This window comes from Castanea sativa, chromosome 6, assembly GCF_040712315.1.
Source record: "Castanea sativa cultivar Marrone di Chiusa Pesio chromosome 6, ASM4071231v1".
NCBI classification, from domain to species: Eukaryota; Viridiplantae; Streptophyta; class Magnoliopsida; order Fagales; family Fagaceae; genus Castanea; species Castanea sativa.
Window position 1 is genome coordinate 50,537,649 of NC_134018.1, and position 15,176 is coordinate 50,552,824.

Below are 15,176 nucleotides of genomic sequence, written 5' to 3' on the forward strand. Positions count from 1 at the left end.
TTTACTGCTGTAGGGATTGTTTATGGGTCGTTCTTGTAAGACCAAATCTAAACCCAAGGCATAAAAATACAATATTATTTGGATCTTCGCCAATAGCCTTTAGGCCGAGCATCGAACCCATCGTCGAGTTTCAGTTTAGGCCCCCGACCCAACATAAATCTCATTTGTCGGAAAGGAAACTTTTTCGCCCCGACAATATTCAATATAAATTTGAAATTCTTCTAAAAAAAATTGAAATATATTTAATTAGTGACTAATTTAATCATCATTTTTGTTTCTCCTAGTTATTCAGCTCAAATACATATTATGACGTTTTAGTTGCCACAAAATTTACGATGCCATCCTCCCAAGAAGATTTAACCAGCTAAATATTTATAAACAGTTCGTATGGAGTGCCTGTTTCTCATCAAATCTAACACGGACATTAAAAAAAAGTACATCATATGTGTCAAACAAAACAATACCCATATTGTAAACCCAATCCTTTCCAATGTACAAACTTAAAAGCGTTTCTCAAAAAAAAAAAAAAAACTTAAAACCGAAAGCGCAAACAAATATATCCTCCTTCACAAACACACACACACACACACAACAATAGAGACAAAAAAAGAGGGAAATATCTTGTGTGGTTCCCATAGCTCTTTCGCCATTGCTTGCTTTACTTGACAGCCTCTTGTGGACTAAACCAAACATAGGAATCACTTCCAAGATATTTGGGTGCCTGAAACTTAAGCTACATTCATTTCCTCCTCTCTCTCTCTCCATCATGGATTCACAGTGCATTTGCATGCCTTCATCTCCCTCTCAAAATCCCAAAATCCACAGAAATGCAAAGCTGAATCCATCATGGGAAGCAATTCATCTAAGGAAAACAACAGTTTGCTTCAAATCCAGGATGTATGATACATGTAAAACTCCCTCATCTTACTTTCTTTACATTGGTTCCATCACTTTCAATTTCGTTGTTATATTAGGACTAATGAGTTCTATTTCTTCCTCGCAGCAGTCACTACACTTGCTTCTGCCTCCATAAGCAAGAGCAAAATTCATTCTTTACTAGGGAACCTAATGCTAGAAAGGCAAAGAAATATTTCTCACAATTGAGAGAAGAGCCTAGCAAGGTAGCTAAGAAGAAGGGAACTATTGCTGGGGCTGTTGCTCTCATTATAGGAACTAGTATTGGCTCAGGGATACTTGCACTCCCAAAGAAAGCTTCCCCTGCAGTACTCTCAATATCTTTCTACTACTTTGACTCTCTGGATTTTTAGTAATATGAGGAAAATAAATACTCACTATTTGGCTCTTAGCAAGTATGAGGGTCAGGAAAAAAATAGTTATAATATCATTTGATGACTGATATGAAAGAGAAACATTTATAGAGTGCTTCTCTTTCTTGAGTATCTTTGTGAAAATTACTTAGAACCAGTAGTACAAAAGAATATGTCAATTAAGAAAGTAACAGAAAATTACTTTATAATGAAATAAAAGAATATTCATGGCTGAACCTGACTAGCATGTTGAGAATTCATAGCCCAAAAATTGAGATTCGGATTTGGTTGTTGTTGTTGTTGTTGTGGTGGTGTTTCTTAGAACCGAATGAAAGGTTAGGTTTGAGGATGCTAATTAGCACTCTTTTATTTTGCAGGGACTGGTTCCAAGTTCAATAACAATGATAATATGTTGGGCATTTCTTCTAATTGAATCACTTTTACTCGTTGAAGTCAATGTGGCTCTACGAAAGAAGAAAAGAAAAAATGAGGAAGTGGATGAACTGGAGGTCATTTCTATTAGGACCATGGCCCAAGAGACACTAGGAGAGTGGGGTGGAACTCTAGCCACTGTGACCTATGTATTCTTGGGCTACACTTCCATGATTGCCTATAGTTCCAAGTCCGGCGATATCCTTTTCCATTTGATCAATCTTCCGGCCTCAATTTCAGGCATTTTCTTCACTTCGCTCTTCACCATGCTCATCTCCATTGGTGGGACTCGTGCCACTGATCAAGTCAACCAGTGGCTCACTACTTCCATGATAGGTATTTATTACAATGTACTACATTTTATTTGTGCTATATTTCAGATGATGTACATTGGATTTAATAAGTGCGTTGTGCAGGCATGTATTGAGTCTCACATCGGGTTATTAGGTCAAATTGAGTCATATAAGTGATTAAGAGGAGCCTCTATTGTAACTTTAGTACTCTTTTTATGGTATAACGCAGATGGGCCTAGTAGTTCCTTAGATCGTGACCTACAATTGTGTATTTTTGTATGTGTGACCTGAATTCTTGAGTTCTGCACGATACAATTGAGTCAGATATGTAGGAAAATCTTGATCCACGTGAGTACTAACAATGTACTGAAACTGATCCTCAGGTCTGCTTCTAGCAATTGAGGTGTTAGCAGTTGTCTCTGGAGGGTGGGCTGGATTGGGGGGAAGTGGTGACTGGGGAAAAGTTCCAGCTACAATTCCTGTCATTATTTTTTCCTTGGTATACCATGATCTTGCACCTGGTATAAAAGATAATATTCCTAGAGTTTTACTTGGTTTAATTTACCAATGAAAGTGATTGCTCCCTTGTTCATTAGAATTGTTTTTACGGCAGTTCTTTGTGCTTATTTGGGTGGTGATCTTACACGCATAAGGACTTCAGTCTTGCTTGGTAGTCTTGTTCCATTGCTGGCATTGCTTGTTTGGGATGCAGTAGCACTTGGCCTCTCAGCACAGTCCGACCAAGTTGTTGACCCTGTCGAATTGCTCATGAGGTCTCTCTGAAGACTCTATTACCTTCAAGTTAACCTTTTCAATAGAACACAATTCCGTGCTAAAAGTGTCTGAAAGATTTCATGCTCCAAATGTAATTACTAGTTACTTGACAAATGACTAATTCTATTTCTAACTAAGCAATGGATGGAGTTCAAGCTAACATTCCCTTTTGAGGAACACTGTTAACCTTCTTTCTTGGAAAATATCTCTTAAAAACATCACCTATATTTCCGAGCAGTTTTTTGTTGAGATGGAAAATTGGACATATAGGTGATGCTTTTTAAGTTTGCAAATTATCTATATCGATCTTGACATGCATAGCACTTTTGAAGATTTTGACATTTATCTCTTTTTTAACTCCAGCTATGCCTCATGATCTTCTCTGTATTAATCTGAGTTTAGATTTATCAATAACATCAAATAACCCAAGCACACCTGTTCCCTCTTTCTTTGTTCAGGGTGAAATGGAGTGGTGTTTCAATTATGGCTGAGGCCTTCTCTCTCTTGGCGGTCGGGACATCACTAATTGGCACGCTCTTGGCCTTCTTCGAGTTTTTTAAGGAGCAACTTAATAACTTCACATGGCAATTTTCCTCAACACAACTACCACAAGTAGCCTTCATACCCCTAGTTAGGAAAAAAATTATATACAATTCTTTAAATGCATGACTTAAGTTTCATAATTAAATTCAAACACCCGGATGCATTGAATTTAATTGTCTTGGAAAAGATAACATTGCTTATACCGCATTGGTCCATGTAGCCACATGTTTGAATTTAATTAGAGAAACTAAGGTACAACACTCAAGGAATCGTAAGTTAATTCTTGAGTAATAAGTTACTCTATTCCCTATTTAACATATTAACAACACAAACCACTAAAACTGAGATGCTGTGCGTAAATATAACAGGGAAACAAGCTTTTTGGACTGAGAAAATGGTGGGGAAGGAATAAAAGCTTCACAGCAATGACAATGGCTGTCACTCCAGCTCTTTTAGTGTCATCTACTGTTCCAGATGCATTCTCAGCTGCTACTGACATTGCTGTAAGTATAGGGAGAAGAAAATCAGATAGAAAATCTTAATCACAATGACCGTTGTTTAGAATCATGGTTAGATTTTTACTATTTATGATTTAATGTGGAATAGGGGGGCTACTGTATGACAATGCTTTATGGAGTTCTTCCACCGGCAATGGCGTGGGCAATGCTTAACAGAGAAGCTGAGGATCCTGAACGAAGGGCATTTTCAAAACTTAGACCTTTACTCCTAGGAGTAGGACTATTTGCATGTTGTATAGTGATAGAGCAAATCTTGCAGGATATCCTATTATTTGGCTCCTAGTGAGATCAACTTCTGGAAACATGATGCAAACAAATTCTTCTACAGCACCTGCAATTCTGCTTCCTTAAGAATAAAATATCAAATTCCTTGCATTGCTATCCATTCTTCAACACTGAATTTCATAAATTTGATAAATGATAGTCTCTTTCCCATTAACTATTTCACCAAACATTACTTTTATTAGTGGCTAAAGCCATCAAAAAATGTTACAATAATCACATAAGCCAATATGTAAACTATTAGAAGTACATTCCACGAGTGCAAATAGCACTACTACTCAGAGACATATAGCATTGAGCACTGATAAAATAATAGCACAAAGTGAATTGCTTATTTTAAAAGGTACATAATCAACTAATAAACGTCATAAATATATCTGCCATAGGAAATTCACACAATGTTACTGCCGCCAAATGAATTCCAAATAGTAAAAGTACGGAAAAAGCGCGAACATCCAAGCACCCACCAAGCATTTCCTGGAGTTTAGTTCTTCATAGTGGTCACCTGCTTCAGAAGCATCTGTACGACATCATAGGATATCCTTGCAGCCTCTGTCTTCAGGTGATGGATCTTTGTCTCTGTTTCTTGTTCAAGCCGCTTCACATTAGCACCTGAATCCCCACTACTCTGTTTGACAATACATGAAAAAAATTCCAATTACCACATCAATAACACTAAAACAGAACCACAGATGCGCATTAGAAATCTCGAGTTCACCCACATCATACAAAGAATCCAGAGAAATCTAGAATTAAGTTATAGCTTGTGTGATGACGACAAATCTTGGGAAGACTTTGGCTAAAAGTAATGAAAAGAAAATTAAAGGACAATTTGAATGGAGACAAAAAGGGGAATTTACATTAGTCAAAGGCATATCCATGTATAGAAATAGAAGTTATGGAGATTTGCCCACAGACTGAAGCTTTTCATGATATTCAATGATCACAAAATACCCACTGTAAGCAACAAAAGTGTCTGGCATACAACCACGTCAATTTTTTGAAAATATCAGAGGTCTAAGTTGGACTCACTGATGAATCAAATTTGGCAGCTGAGATTTGAAACCACTTGTTGAAGTTAATCTGATATTACTCTCATGTGAATGGATTTTAATAATCAATTTCCCTTACTTTGTTGTTACACTTACCTCTGCAACCTTTCTCTGAAACTCACGTTCTATCTGTGCACGAAATTCAGCAATATCCTTATCACCCTCTTCTTTGGCCTGTTTCAATCTGGCCAATTTAGCTGGAAAAAGAAAAAGAAAAAGAAAGGGGGTATAATAAGTACCAGTGTTTTAGCACTAAACTCGAGCATACATAAATAGACACATGCACATCATCTTCCATGTCCAGTCCAAAACTTAGGTTTCCGAGCAAAAAAGTTTTTAAATTAACATTTAATAAACATTTAACAATGTCAACTGTTGGTCTCATGCCATCTAAAGAGAATTAGAGGAGTCATTTGGATTCAATTCAAAGCATGGGAAAGATGAGCAACAGTGAACAAGATGTGATATTGGATCATGGCAGTAAAATGTAAATATGAAACATTATTCCCTATGACCTGACGAAATGATGCGACCAAATGGTACTAATAGGTGGAAAAGGATTTATATGGCCAATCTCAACTAGTCAGGTGAATGCTAAATTGTTTTGTTTAAAGTTGTGTGAGCACCCACATGTAGGGGTGTCAATGATCGACCCAACCCGCGAACATGACACGAACCCGACACGGGTTTTTTTGGGTTACGGTTAGGCTTTAATGGGTTTGGGTCATAAACGGGTTGATCCGAAAGTGACACAATAAGAAACATGTCATAAGCGGGTCAACCCGCGTAACCCGCAATACACACGTTTGACACGCCAATTTATTTGTGTCAACCCGAAATGACCCACTTAACACAATCCGTTTAACTCGTATAACAAATAAATATTCATCTTATTTTAGATTTATCAAATACATTTTATATCCAACATATATTTTAAATTTTTTTTAAAAAAAGAGTAATTACAAAAATTTACAAGGGATATAATTGGAAATTAAAACTTTACAAACCCTAAATCTTTAAACCCTACAACCCCTAAATCTCTAAACCTTCTTATAAATATCTTTTTTTTTTTTTTAAATTTCAGTCGTACTACTCTTTTCATGCCCAATTCTCAAACTCAAAGTGTCAACTCTCAAACCGATTATTTCTCTCTCTCTCTCTCTCTCTCTCTCTCTCTCTCTCATGTGTCAATTTTTTCTGCATAATGCTTTTGTACAATAAACTTTGAACCCATGTGCCTTGTGTTTTTCTTGATTGCATGATATGACCCACTTGTTTTTATTGAACTATGTTATTTTATTTTTGTTAAACCATATTATTTTGAATTTGGGTTGAAGTGTATTCACTTCTTTTGGAGTGTAAAGAACTTATTTCTAGATGAATGTTATATTTTTGTTGAATTATATTATTTTGAATGTGGGTTGAAGACATGAAGTGTTTGCACTCCTTTTGGGATGTAAAAAACATTATTTCTAGATGGATGTTAGATTTAATATTATGTAAGTTGAAATGGGTTGTGTTACATTTGTTTCAACCCAACACGACTCGTTTATTAAGCGTGTCAAATGGGTTGGGTCAGGTTAACCCGCCTTATTAACAGATCGGATTAGGGTTGAAGAATCATGACACAATTATTAAATGGGTCGGGTTAGGGTTGAGCCATTCAGTCGAATACCCCTACCTCGACACGACACGACACGAACCCGACATGCTAACCCAAATTGACACCCCTACCCACATGATCATGTTATCAAATCTTACTGTAATGCCAAAACATGTCTTCATAGTCATGACAATCCAACTCAGGACACTATATCCTGATATAACTCTAAAAAAATCTTATGTGTGCAATAAAATAATAATAGGACTTGTGTCTCAACAAATTGGGAAGATATTGCTCCAAGACTCAATTCCCAGATACTTTGGTATATCCTGCCCACTCAAACACACTAATCTGAACTCAGCCCGAGCCAGGCAAACATCATAAGCTCACTATTCCGCCAGCAGTTCCATTTACCCACTTTCTCCCATTAACCAAATAGCTAGAATGTGTCACTAAGCATATGCATGTAAACCCTAAATATCAGAAACCATACAAGTACAAGCATACCGTTATTTAGTGTAGAGAAGGAAAGATTATTTACCATTTTTGGAGGCATTGACAATTTGTTGAGCTTCTTGTTCAGCAGCCAGCAGTTGTTGAATTCCATTCTGTCCCCTGTTGGCTTCCATGATAGACTTGCTAAATGCAGCCAAACTGAAATATAGATATACAATTGATGAACTTAAATTTCATAGCATGAGAATACAATAATAAGCTGATAAGCTTCTTTCAAGGAAATACACATAGGGTCATTTACATTCAAAATCAGGGGCCAATTATTGGTATCTCATATTCTGTTAAAAATAGGTTATGGTTATTGCTGCCTTAAAATTGTAACCATTCCAGAATTATCCTTATAATGCAAAAAATTACATGATTTAAACTGGTTTCATGAGCAAGCATGATCCCATGACTGTAACCAGATTCTTGAAGCAGCTCTAGAAACATAATCCGCCCTATATTTTTATGCATAACTACAATATAGGACATCCCCCTCTTTATGTGCATCTGCTAATAGAGGCGTGAACAATTCCCAAGATGGATCACCTTGACTCTAGCATTCTAAAGCATGAACCATTGTTAAGCTGGACCAAGTATAAAGCAATAACATGGCATAACAATCTATCCAAAGGTACTTATCAAAAAAAAAAAATCTATCCAAAGGTTATAAAATAGTTTAGGCCCAATGAGTCAATGAAAGCTAGAAGTAGTCTGAACCCACATAACTATCAAGCGAATCACCACCTCCAAATAAAGCTACTGTTTTTAATCAAGACCAAAAAGCATGAACTTGATGGTGTTCATGCAGTACATAGAAAAACTACAACAGTTAAAATATGGAATAACCTGAAAGAAACAAACTGAGTCCAATCAACATGACGTGATTTTCAGTAAAACTAGATCAACTCTAATAAATTACAGTCTGTCTCAAAAGTTATGTTGTTAGAAATGGTGAATTTAATCATTGAACCATTAGTCTAACAAACTCTATCTAAACAAATTGAAAATTACCCACAAAGGAAACATGACAAATTGGTACATTACTTGATAAATCCTAGATGAGCTTTCATGTCTACAACTAGAAACTTGTATTTTTGCCAACATTTCTAACTTAATATTATTTGAATAGTTATTTAAAAAAAAAAAAACAGCTAAATCTATTGGGGTATAACAACATCCTCAGCCTCATATAGTTCCGGCAAGGAATTCAAAATTTAACTATTCAGGAAGCTAAAGAGATCCACAAGCATTTCATAAGCCTAACCCATTTTGCAAATTCTGATTACTACAAGTCTACAACTAATGAAATTTGTATCTAATCGAAAACTCATTTCACATTTTCACCGATCTAACTAACAATCTTAAACATCACCTCATATGATCATCCACAAATAACCCACTTTCAATATAACACATTTTACAAAAGAGAGATAATCTAACAATCAAATCTGGGTCCAAACTACCCACTAAGTTTTTTTCTCACTAAAGAATGTTAAAGGCTGAATTTTTCTCCAAAACCCATTTCCTAAAGCGTCTAGTAAACATGAATATAGCCCTTAATTCATCTTTAGATTCAATAACTAAATATTCATATCATGGTTTCAGAAAAAAAGTTTAAACCTTTGATCAAAGATCTAAGATTAGTAAATGATAGTATTAGGAAGTGATCAGTAGCAAAGGCAGATGTGAGAATTAACAGACAAATGCAAGCAAAGTGTTAGAGAGAGAGAGAGAGAGAGAGAGAGACATACCTTGAGAAACAGTGTTTGGTGATGAAGAATGGAAAGCAGAATTGCGATACGTGTTTGAAAGCTTATTTGAACCTTTTCTTGACCAACTGGAGACGGTAAAGGCCCAGGGAACTTGTAATGACAAACTTTATAAGGAAGCTAATAAGGCGAAAAGGTTCGTCTTAGTAAGAAAATTTTAGGAACGAAGTCATCATTAAAGAGTTACAAAAAGTACTTATTACGGCGAAAGCATTGTTTACGAAAAATTTGACTTGTGAAAATTTCTGGGATCTACACGTGGGAAAATAGATCATAGTCATTCACATGATGATAGAAAGGGGGAAAATTAAGTGAATATAAAAAAATAAAATTAAAAAGATTGTAATTTTGCAGTATATATATTTGAGAGAGTTGCGGCAACCTTGTATCTGCAATTACAATATATAGGGTAAGGTGGCAGTCAAAGAAAAGTGACAACAAATTATGAATTAAATCAATCGTTCACAGTGATTGTTGCATACAAGGTTGCAACAAATCCTCCTTCGATATATACTTGGCAGGTATGTTATAGTTGGCAGTTGAGTTTTGTTGCTAAATCCTAAATATGGGAATAGAAAGACTGCTTTATTTGGCATCTCAATTCTTAAAATATTTTTTGACATGGTTAAATATTTTGAATTCAATTGATATATCTTAGTGTTATAAAAATATTGTGACATATAGTATGATTAAAGGATTTGTCCACCTTTTTTTTTTTGTGTGTGGCTATTTTGACTGATGGTGTATACACTACACAATTTATAAGTTAATAATGAGTAAATTCTTATTTTCTATAATTAAAAAGGGGGGGGGGGGGGGTTAAGGTTATATCCTTTTCATATAAATTAAAGTTAATAGATGTACAAGTACAACCTGCCATTTACAAGGGAAGGAGAGGCCCAAAGGAATAACAACGAAAAGCCCAGGCCAACCACAAAATTACTAATAGTTGCACCAAATTTTATTTTGATACAACCTTAAGGAGGATTTTAATTTTCCCAACAAGGTTGAAGCTTTACCCCGGTTTTGAGTCAGAAGACACCTATTGTAATTTGTATGCCTTGAATTAGATCAGGAAATATAAGTTTTGTGATTAATCAAAAACCAAGTTTTGAGATCAATCAAAAGCCGAGTTTTGGTTCTTATGTTTAATCCCATTTTAGGTTGAAACCTATGCGCACTGCTTGGCAAACAAATTAAAAATGCCAAACATTGCTTCAAACAGCTCCAAAAATTGAAAACAAATAAGAATTCCTTGCAACCTCAAAGAATCGCTCTCCCAGCTGCATGGATAGATCATAGAACCACGATTTTATCTGGAGAAAAAAATTCATCATTCAAGAATAAGAAATATAGTAGCATTCAAAAGCTAAATTAATACATGAAAATTAAAATGAATATCTATTCAATATTAGTAAAAAAAATAAACAAAAGAAAATATACAAAATTATTGTTTGTTAATTACTACATTTTAACTTAAACATTTTTTTTTTTCAAAATAATGCTGGTAAGGACGGAGCTAGAACTTTGAGTTAAGGGGCGGTTTTACTGTTAGTTGTGTGCAGTGATTTAGAATTTTTTTTAAAAGGTAGGGTTATTTATTTTGGATAAAATTAGTTAATTGAATTTAATTTTGTTTTTAGTCTTACTGGTAATTTTTGTTGTTGAGCTGTTTTTTTTTTGCTTGTATATTTTGTTTTAAATTTTAGATCTATAAATTTTTTATGGTCACTAAAATGAGAAAAATACTAGAACTGCAATAAATGAGAATTTTTTTTTTATAAATTACTTATGTAATAAATGGTTACTGGTAAGTAGAAAGATGATGTAAATGGTGTGTCCATATGTGAACCAATAAGAATTTGCTACCAAAAAGGTTTGTAAAAATATTATAAAAAGGTTTGTGAGTATAGCATTACTTTTAAAAGAATCAATGATATTTTTAAAGGGAAATAAAATGTAATTTTATAGAAAAAAATTACTAAAATTAATACATATATATATATAATATTATTTTTTTACAAAAATTAAGGGGGGGGGGGCATTGCCCCCCGGTCCAAGGGTAGTTCCGCCCCTAAATGCTAGAAATGCAAATTCTTTTACAAAAAAATTTACAAACTGCTGATGTGGTGAGTGATTATTGGTAAATGAAAAAGTAATATTAATGGTCGACCTAGATGAAAACTAATAAGAGGTACAAAATGTTGTAAAATAGTTTGTGCATGTATCATTTTTTTAAATCTTGAAATTATCTATGATTGTTTATGTATTAAATATTGCAATAATTTTTCTTTTAATATATAACATTAAAGAATTCCTTAGAAAATCATCTTTCATATTATTGTAAAGAGAAATGCTATGTCCACAATATTGTCACAACAAATTTTAAGTGATAGGTTATTATTAGTTGTTATGAGTGAACAAAAAAGTAATTTAAATTATGGATTTATAAAACCAATAACTTTTCAAAAAAATTAAAATCAATAACAACTTACTACCTATGATTTGTTGTAAAAATGTTATGGACGTAGCAGCACTTCTCTATTGTAAAACCTAGTTTTGCTGTCTAAATTATTTGAATTTTTTCTTTTTAAAATTGAAAAGGCTAAATATTTTAATTGGTTTTTCCATAATTTACAAATAAAATAAGGGTAAAACTTAGTTATGTTAGGTTCTCCAATTGAAATCAAACATTTGGTTGCATTGACTAATAAGATAAGAATAGTAACCTTTTCAAGAATAATTAATTAAAAATGATCAAATATTTGAATTCAATTAGAAAATCTAATGTATTGGACCTAAGGTTTACTCATCAAATAAAGAGCATACTTTTTATTCTATCATATATTTACTATTCTTCTAACTAAATAATCAATTATATATATATAGTCAGAGCTGAGCCACCTGTGGAAGGCTCTAAATGAAGTGTTGAAGTCGAGGAAGAGAAGCAGTAATAGAATAGAAATTTATGCACTACTGCGGCACAGACTACGCAGCCTTACCATGACACTAACAAATTAACAAAGCCTTTGCCACAAATATCACTCCAATCGCTATTCCTATTCTTGCCTTCTATCCACCATTCAATTCTCCAGAACTAGAAGGAAGGAGAGCCTTGTGTTGTAAGAGGTTTTGGAACATTAGGCCCTATTTGGATTTTTTTTTTCCTCACTCAATTTTCGTCACTCGTCACTCATCATTTATCACTCACCACTTAAAATACCCCAATTTTCCAACCCCACCCGTTTGGCACACTTCACTCAACTTCTCATCACTCAATTTTTCTACATTTTTGTGGGACCAATGCCTGAGCACAATGTCAGGCCACGGTTAGCCTACCCGCGTTACATATTAGAACGGAGCATTTCACTTTATTTTCCCCCTTCAGCCCACCTATTCTCCTAGAACCCTCAACAAACCCAATGAAGCTGTCGACACAATCATCATCGTCTAGCTCAGCTGCTACTTCGTCTTTATCTTCATCTTCTACGGCTTCTTTTTCTACAGCTTGGTCTCTGTTTGCTCTAATGGTGAGCTCGAAGCCGCCGGCACGGTGAGGAAAAGACGAGATCTGTGGGTTTTTGGGTTCTTCTTCTACGGCTTCTTCTTCTTCTTCTTTTGGTTTGTGGGTTTTTTTTTTTTTTTTTTTTTTCAAATCTGTATCCCTAAACCCAGTAAAAATCATGTTTTTATATTGATTATGGATTTTGATGTTAAATTTTGAGTTGATCTTGAACTTCACATTTTAGTGGGTTTTGTTTGTTTCTATTTGGTGGATTTGTGTGGATGAACATGTTTGGGGGTTTGTGTTTGTGTGTTAGTGTGTTAGAGAAAAGATTGTGAGAAGTGAAGAAAGAAAGAAAGAAAAAGAAGAAAAAAAAAAAAAAAAGTGAAGCTCGGCGGAGAGCTTTGCTTCAGTAATTGGTGTGCTATGGGTTTGGGAGAAGGAAAAGGGAGAGTGAGATGGAAGGAGTGAAGCTAGGTAGTTGGGAAAGTAATACAAAAGTGCCATTGGGAGCTTCAGGTGCTGTGCAGTGATGTAAGTGGTCTGCGATGATGTAAACTACACACTGTTGTGGGACCCAACTCTTGTCCAAAATTACGCCAATGCCACTGAGTTAACATAACTCATCACTTGAAAACAACTCACGGGAGTTTCCGAATTTGTTAACTCAAAATCCAAAAAACTCAGTTTTGTTAACTGAGTTATCACCCATGAAAATCAGCCAAACAAACATTATACATGTGGGGCCCACGATTTTTGGGTTATGAGTTAACAAAACTCAATTTTGTTAACTGAGTTTTGCAAAATCCAAACAGCACCTTAGTATCTATAGGCGAAACAATTATGGGCAGTAAATAGGGTGTTGGAGTTGGTGTTGGGGGTAGTATAGGCAGTAAAAAGGGTGTTAGAGTTGGTGCAGGTGGTAGTATAGATAGTGAAGAGGGTGTTGGAGTTGATATTGGGGGTTTTGTAGGCTGCAAAGAGGGTGGTAATACAAGCGGTGCATCTCCTAAACAAGTTTTGAAGTCATGAAAGAGAAGCAAAACAAGTTTTGAAGTCATGAAAGAGAAGCAGTAGAAGAATAGAAATGAAACATAGTTTACACATTCTTGCCATGATAGTAACAAAACATAGATATTAATAGGAAAAGTTGAGAGAAAATCTAATTAGAATTCTTTCAAATTAGAATTCTATTAGAGTCTAATTTTGTGTCACGTGTCCTATTTAATCTAAATTTTAAATTTTTGTGTCAAGTGGATTAATTCAGTGCAAAAATTGGATTTCAATTAAAGTTAAATTTTATGCCATGTGTCCTATCCAATCTGACTTTTTTTAAAAAAAAAAAAATTGTGCCAAATGAGTTAATTTAGTGTAGAAAATGAGAAGTTCAATATAAATAAACCATAAAAAACCTAATCATATAACTAAAAACAATTCAAATTTATAAGTCATTTAAGTAATATACCATGAGGTCCATGACTATGTACGGTTCATTACTAATTAAGTTATATGTATATATATAAACCAAAGTTTAGAGAAAATTCAATTAAAAGCAAAATTGGATTTTGTTTTTATTAGATTTCCATAAAAATTAAATTGTCTAGATTTTTGCTGTTATTTTTTCTTTGAAATAATGAGCATATTTTTTATACAATTTCTATTAAGATCTTCTGTATGCGAAGATATTGAACATAACAAATTGTAATTGGGCTAAACGATCATATGCACCCACCCCATTCAATTTAGGAGATACTATTTGACCAATTTATTATTTTATTTTGTATTGTATTTAGTAGAATTTCATAGACAATCATTTTAAATTGATATTGTATATGTAGTATCCAACAGTGATTTTCAAAATAATATACGTAGTAACAATGTAATGAGAAACTTGGTATAACCAATATCATGAAAATTGTAAGGAAAAACTATTTTAGTACATCCAAATGTCATGGTCAAACTATGTCCTATATGTTTAATAACTTAAGTTAACATCAATAGCACCACTACAATTCATCATTCTCATGTGTAAGCACGGGTTACATACTAGTGTGTGTGTGTGTGTGTGTGTGTATATATATTAATAGGTAAAACTGAGAGAAAATCCAATTGGAATTCAAGTGTTCCATCTAATTTTGCGCTACGTGTTCCATCTAATCTAAGTTTTAAATTTTTGTACCAAGTGAGTTAATTCAATGTAAAAATTGGATTTTCGCTAGAGTTTAATCTTGTGTCACTTGGCCCGTCTAATCTAAGTTTTTTTTTTAATTTTTGTATCAAATGGGTTAATTTAATGTAAAAAATGAGGAGTCCAATATAAATAAACAATAAAAAACATAATCATATAACTAAAAACAATTCAAATTTATAAGTCATTTATGTAATATACCATGACCACGTATGGTCCATTACTAACTAGGTTATATAACCATAGTTTAGAGAAAATTCAATTAGAATCAAAATTAGATTTTACTTTTGTTAGCTTTCCACACAAATTAAATTGTTTAGATTTTTGTTATTATTTTTTCTCTGAACTAATGAACATATTTTTTGTACAGTTTCTATTTAGATATTTGTATGCAAAGATATTGAACGTAACAAACTGTAATTAAGCTAAACAATCTCATACACCTATC

At 33.8% G+C, this 15,176-nt stretch overlaps 2 protein-coding genes across 5 annotated transcripts; one reads left to right on the plus strand and one right to left on the minus strand.

Moving 5' to 3' along the window:
• Positions 1-609: 609 nt before the first annotated feature.
• LOC142640453 (uncharacterized) lies at positions 610-4,207 on the plus strand. 4 transcript variants are annotated; one of them, XM_075814556.1, is made up of 8 exons: positions 610-897; positions 1,004-1,223; positions 1,646-2,036; positions 2,377-2,514; positions 2,607-2,766; positions 3,226-3,397; positions 3,679-3,813; positions 3,917-4,207. In XM_075814556.1, the coding sequence occupies exons 1-8, from the start codon at positions 767-769 to the stop codon at positions 4,109-4,111; spliced, it is 1,542 nt and encodes a 513-aa protein (XP_075670671.1). In that variant the 5' UTR covers positions 610-766; the 3' UTR covers positions 4,112-4,207. The 4 variants fall into 4 exon arrangements, with proteins under 4 accessions (XP_075670671.1, XP_075670674.1, XP_075670675.1 ...); XM_075814559.1 differs by having other exon boundaries at positions 3,226-3,379; XM_075814560.1 differs by having other exon boundaries at positions 1,004-1,121.
• Positions 4,208-4,270: 63 nt separating this feature from the next.
• On the minus strand, positions 4,271-9,158 carry LOC142640454 (V-type proton ATPase subunit G-like). Its single transcript, XM_075814561.1, has 4 exons — positions 9,018-9,158; positions 7,307-7,419; positions 5,259-5,359; positions 4,271-4,738 (listed from the first exon to the last, which is right to left on the minus strand). Exons 2-4 carry the CDS (start codon positions 7,392-7,394, stop codon positions 4,595-4,597), a joined length of 333 nt encoding a protein of 110 aa, XP_075670676.1. The 5' UTR covers positions 7,395-7,419; positions 9,018-9,158; the 3' UTR covers positions 4,271-4,594.
• Positions 9,159-15,176: the final 6,018 nt, after the last annotated feature.

Coding starts and splice junctions, on each gene's coding strand:
- LOC142640454 (XM_075814561.1), bottom strand. CDS start 7,394: ATGGAAGCCAACAGGGGACAGAATGGAATTCAACAACTGCTGGCTGCT. Junction 5,360..7,306: donor TGTCAATGCCTCCAAAAATG/GTAAATAATCTT, acceptor TTCTTTTTCCAG/CTAAATTGGCCAGATTGAAA. Junction 4,739..5,258: donor TTCAGAGAAAGGTTGCAGAG/GTAAGTGTAACA, acceptor ATTGTCAAACAG/AGTAGTGGGGATTCAGGTGC.
- LOC142640453 (XM_075814556.1), top strand. CDS start 767: ATGGATTCACAGTGCATTTGCATGCCTTCATCTCCCTCTCAAAATCCC. Junction 1,224..1,645: donor CAAAGAAAGCTTCCCCTGCA/GTACTCTCAATA, acceptor TTTATTTTGCAG/GGACTGGTTCCAAGTTCAAT. Junction 2,767..3,225: donor CCTGTCGAATTGCTCATGAG/GTCTCTCTGAAG, acceptor TTCTTTGTTCAG/GGTGAAATGGAGTGGTGTTT.